We start from the raw sequence: 4,823 nt of genomic DNA, 5'->3' as shown, positions 1-4,823 counted from the left end.
CGCAGACCCCGCGTGCGGCAGTACCCACCCCCGCTCACGTGTGTCTCCCCCGCAGACCCCGCGTGCGGCAGTGCCCACCCCCGCTCACGTGTGTCTCCCCCGCAGACCCCGCGTGCGGCAGTGCCCACCCCCGCTCACGTGTGTCTCCCCCGCAGACTCCGCGTGCAGCAGTGCCCCTGGCTCCGGGCCCAGCTCGCCCAACAACAGTTCCAGCAACGTCAGCTCAGAGAACGGCATTGCGCCCACGGTCCCCAGCATTCCGGCCGAGGTCAGTGTGAAGCATCTCTGTCTGCCTGTTTCCCGTGCCTGGAGTCAGGTGCAAAGCCGTGGGGAGCCCCTGCCCTACTCATCTTGACTTTCTGAGTCGGGGAGAGGGGAGCTGACACGGGGTCCTCCCGTAGAAGCTGCCGTGGGCCTCTTCCCTCGACTGTTGCAAACACGTCAAGTACAGGCTCCACACAGGGGCATCGAAACCCACCCTCCTCCAGGTCTTTTTTCAGAGTGTGTCCTGTTAGATACCACGGAAACACAAACATGTGCACAGGCGGGGCTCAGGCGAGCAGGACCCCTCCACCCAGTGTCTGGGGGACAGCGGGCACGTAGGAATAGGAGTCAGAATGTTTGCTGTGTGTTGAGAGATACACAGATCAAAAACCGACCGTGCACACCTTCTGGCGAGGGAGGGAGGCGTCCGGGAGACCCAGGAGCCCAGGCCGTCGGGAAGAGCTATGGGGGTCCACACCCCCTGCCCCTGCCTTTGGCAGGCTGTGCTGGGCTTGGTTCCCCATGTTTCAGAGAGACATCAGGAAACTAGAGTGAGTGCAGAGAGGCTGCCAGGCTGAGAGGGTTCTGGAAATCACCTGGTGGGAATGATCGCAGACACTGGCATTCAGCTGAGCAGAAGGTGGCTCTGAGGGCAGCCAGGTGGGGGCACCGGGCGTCTGTGTGTCCTGCCCTGGCCAGAAAGGGGCTGTGGGTGACTTGCCAAGGCCGCACATTCGGGGGCCTTCTCCCATGCATTCGCACTGCTCCTTTGTCCCTGAGCCGCTGCCCACACTGGCCCTCGCCACCCCGGGAGTCAGGTCGCCCGCCCGGGGCCTGCCTCCACGTAGCCGCCCACATTCCTCCAAGAGGTGAGCATGACAGCGCCCGGGAGAGGCGAGAAGCCGTGCTGTGCCCGCAGGCCATGTGACGGCCGGGTGCCCGCAGCCGAGGCCCCTGGGCATGGTGTTTCTGGTGTAAGTTGCCAGGAGCGCAGGCTGCTTCTCGAGGCCAGGCTCTGTCGACTGGGAGGTTCTCGTGAGTTCCTTCTCACTCACAGGAGGCTACAGCTTCTTCAATACAGTTGCTTGCTCTCCTTCATAAATATCTGGAAATGAATCTTGCTCTTGCAAAGGGTTGACAAACACTCGTTTGGACACCCAAGTACAAGAGCATGACATTTTCATTTCAAATTTCTAGACCCTTGACATATAAAAAGATGTTTTAGAAACTAAGGTTATTGCTAGGAAAGAATTCAGCACAATGATTCTAGCTTCGCCCAACTCCGTCTCCTCCTCTCTTCAGTTCATACATGTATTTTGTTTACTCCTGGCTCTTTTCAGCCCACTAGTTTAAGTACTTATTTAGGTTATTAAAAATCTGAACGATGCTTATCTGTTAAGACCGAGGTCGTGGCTGAGGTCTACCTTTCATTAGCCTCAGAACACAACCTGGAAATTGCTTCCTGCCCTTTGATATCAATGCCAGTTACATCTTGTTAATCGTGGTCCTGGGTACTTGTTTGTTTAATGCGGACAGTGGTGTACTTAGTGGTTCAGACTGTAGCAATGCCTTCTTTGGAGTGGATCTACGTGCTTCCAGTTTAAGTTATGTGTTCATTTTTACAAATCCTGGGCCGAGGGCCGAGACTCCACGTGTCCACCTATTTGGCAGGGACGCTAAGCAGTGTAACCACACAAGTGTCCGGAGGCAGCTTCCCCTCCAAAAATCAACTCAGTGCAACAGTAGCCTTGGCTACAAGCAGGAACTTCTAACTCTGTAAACATGCAGAATGTCCGCGTGTTTTGATCCCAGTGTTTGTTACACGGGAGGGTCATGCTGTACTTGGCAGCCTCGGTCTCATTCCCTGAAGGAGAACTTGCCGATACTTCTTTTACTTTTGACAAAAACCTTGTTGTCTAGGAACATCACTTCCCACGACAGTGCTTTAATCCTCACGGCTGCACAGTGTAATGTGTGAGCGAGCCTAAAGGTAGATGAAACAGTGTCTCTGGGACGAGATGCAATGTGGCCCTGAGTGACAGAGCCGTTCCTTCTGCCTCACCCTCACTTCACCAGGGGAAACATTTGTAAGGTGTGTGTTGCCGAGTGACTCTGAAACGTGATGCCCTGTGTCGGCTGGCTCCCTGAGGGAACTGGAGGGCACAGCTTTTTAAACACACACCCTGAGATGGTGCTCACGCCATCCTCTGGTAGGAACGGAGAAGAAACTCCTAGCTGGGCTGCAGACCTGCTCACCGAGTCTTTCTCTTGGAAATGAAATTTTAGAGTGTTCAAAACGCCAGTCATCTTCATTATCTAGCCCACTGTGAGGACAAGGAGAAAAATCCACATACGTGTTCCTTATTAAGATTCCTTTCTGTTGCCCTGTGTCCTGTTTGCCAGAACCTGTTAGCCGACATCTCTGTAGAATCACTTCTGCATTCTGTCCTTTGTTTTTGCTCATTTGTTTGAGTATCTACAGCGTACAGGATACAGTGGTGAATAAAACATAATCCTTTCTTAGCAAAGAGTACCCATTCCAGAAGCAAAATGATGCTCAGTATCAGTGTGATTCACATCCTCAGGGACTGCTGCTGCCAGCCCTTTTCCAGCTGGCCTTCTCGGCTGTTCTGGGCTTCACACTCTTAGCCGGAGCCCGCTTTTTCTAAAGTGTGGGATTCCGTAATTTGTTTTCAGAACTCTCCAATAGACAGTGTCATAAACAAGCTTCCGCACAGTCGCCGACAAGATTTTCCCAACCTCCTAAACATCCCAGCAGATTAAACGTCCCTTCATTCATCTAACCCTGATTTATTGCTGGATAAGAGGAGGGTCAGTGAAAAAGAGGAAGACCCTCCACGAGATGGACTGACATAGTGGCTGCAACAACGGGCTCAAGCATAACAACGATTGTGAGGATGGCGCAGGACCAGGCAGGGTTTCGTTCTGTTGGACACGGGGTGGCTGTGAGTCAGGACCGACTTGACGGCACCCAACAACAGTGACAACAACCTCTGCTATAAACAAGTCTGCAGCTAAGATTATTTCCTTAGATTGTTTTTTAAGAGTATTTCCAAAACGCTCTGTTTTAGGGCCAAAGGTTAGATCACTTTTTAAGGCTTCTGACATGGATTGCCAAACTGTCCTGCACAAATGGTGAACCCATGTATAATCCACCCAGCACTGTGTTTAACTCTCTCTTTCTCAGGGCCAAGATGGTATTCTCATTTTTTCTAAATCTTTGCCGATTGGATAGGTTATTCCAGAGGGTCTTAGATCACCAGAGGTGTGAAGGTTCTTTCCCCCTCATATGGGGCCCTTTGTCGCTCGACTCTGCTGTTCCCTTCTCTCGTTTTTAATGTTTAGCTTTGAGAGTGGTTTGAATATTAACCTTTGTCTTGTCATTATGTTATTAATGTTGTTTTCACTGCCATTTACCTTTAACATCTGGGATTTTTTTTTTCCTCTTTTTCTTTTTTTTAATCACTATTTTCCCCTTGCTCCTTGGAAGCGAGGAGAGAGACTTCATCTCACATGCTTTGGACAGGTTGTCAGGAGGGATCAGCCCCTGGAGAAGGACATCAGGCTTGGTAATGTAGAGGGTCAGCCAAAAAGAGGAAGACCCTCAATGAGATGGACTGACACAGTGGCTGCAACAATGGGCTCAAACATAACCACGATTGTGAGGATGGCGCAGACCGGGCAGTACTTTGTTCCGTTGTGCATAGGGTCGCTATGAGTTGAAATCGACTCCCTGGCAGCCAACAACAATAATTTTCCCCTTTGGTTTCTGCCTTTGATGTCCTGTTTGGAAGAAACACTCCCAACTCCAAGAACACATTTGGAAGGATATCATCCTAGATTATCTTGTGATAATTTTACAGTGAATAAGTGATTCAAATGAAGGTAACCAGAGTTTGTGGGTTGTGCATCCGAGTGTTTTCCTGCAGCCCCTCTGTGTGCAGCACGCCCTGAAACACTGTGCTCACGCGATACAGCCTGTAATTTGTCGACTGTCCTTTGCACTGAGGTGTCCCGGGACTCAGGGTGGAATGCCCTCCGCACGTGTTTGCCACCCTCTCTGTGGGTGTGTGGCTTGCGCTTGACTGATGGATTCCATTTGTGACACTCACCCTGTGCTCTGTTCACAGACCACCCTGGCGCACAGACTGGTGGCCCGCGAGGGCTCGGTAACCCAGCTCCCCCTTTACACGTCACCTTCCTTGCCCAACATCACTTTGGGGCTTCCTGCCACCAGCCCTTCCACTGTAAGTAGTCCCTCGCGGTCTATGTGATGGGTGCCATCATGCTCCCCCACGCTGACCGTCTCTTGCACGTTCCAGGGGGTGGCCATCACAGTCCCCCCACACCCCTGACCGTCTCTCATTGTTCGTTCCAGAGGGCGGCCATCACAGTCCCCCCACCACTGACTGTCTCTTGTTCGTTCCAGGGGGCGGCCATCATAGTCCCCCCCCGACCCCTGACCATCTCTTGTACGTTCCAGAGGGCGGCCATCACAGTCCCCCCCAGCCCTGACCATCTCTTGTACATTCCAGAGG

General features: G+C 52.2%; 1 protein-coding gene across 1 annotated transcript in view; it reads left to right on the top strand.

The window, feature by feature from the left end:
* Window positions 1–4,823, top strand: part of HDAC4 (histone deacetylase 4) — a 285,280-nt gene that overhangs the window by 213,188 nt on the left and 67,269 nt on the right. The window contains exons 7-8 of the mRNA XM_023740851.1: window positions 106–268; window positions 4,416–4,532. Coding sequence (XP_023596619.1) covers window positions 106–268; window positions 4,416–4,532 — 280 coding nt within the window. The remainder of the gene's footprint in view (window positions 1–105; window positions 269–4,415; window positions 4,533–4,823) is intronic.

The sequence above is a fragment of the Trichechus manatus genome, unplaced genomic scaffold, assembly GCF_000243295.1.
Source record: "Trichechus manatus latirostris isolate Lorelei unplaced genomic scaffold, TriManLat1.0 scaffold00165, whole genome shotgun sequence".
NCBI lineage: Eukaryota > Metazoa > Chordata > Mammalia > Sirenia > Trichechidae > Trichechus > Trichechus manatus.
Note: the sequence above shows the minus strand (reverse complement) of the source record. Positions and strands in the feature narration are given on the sequence as shown.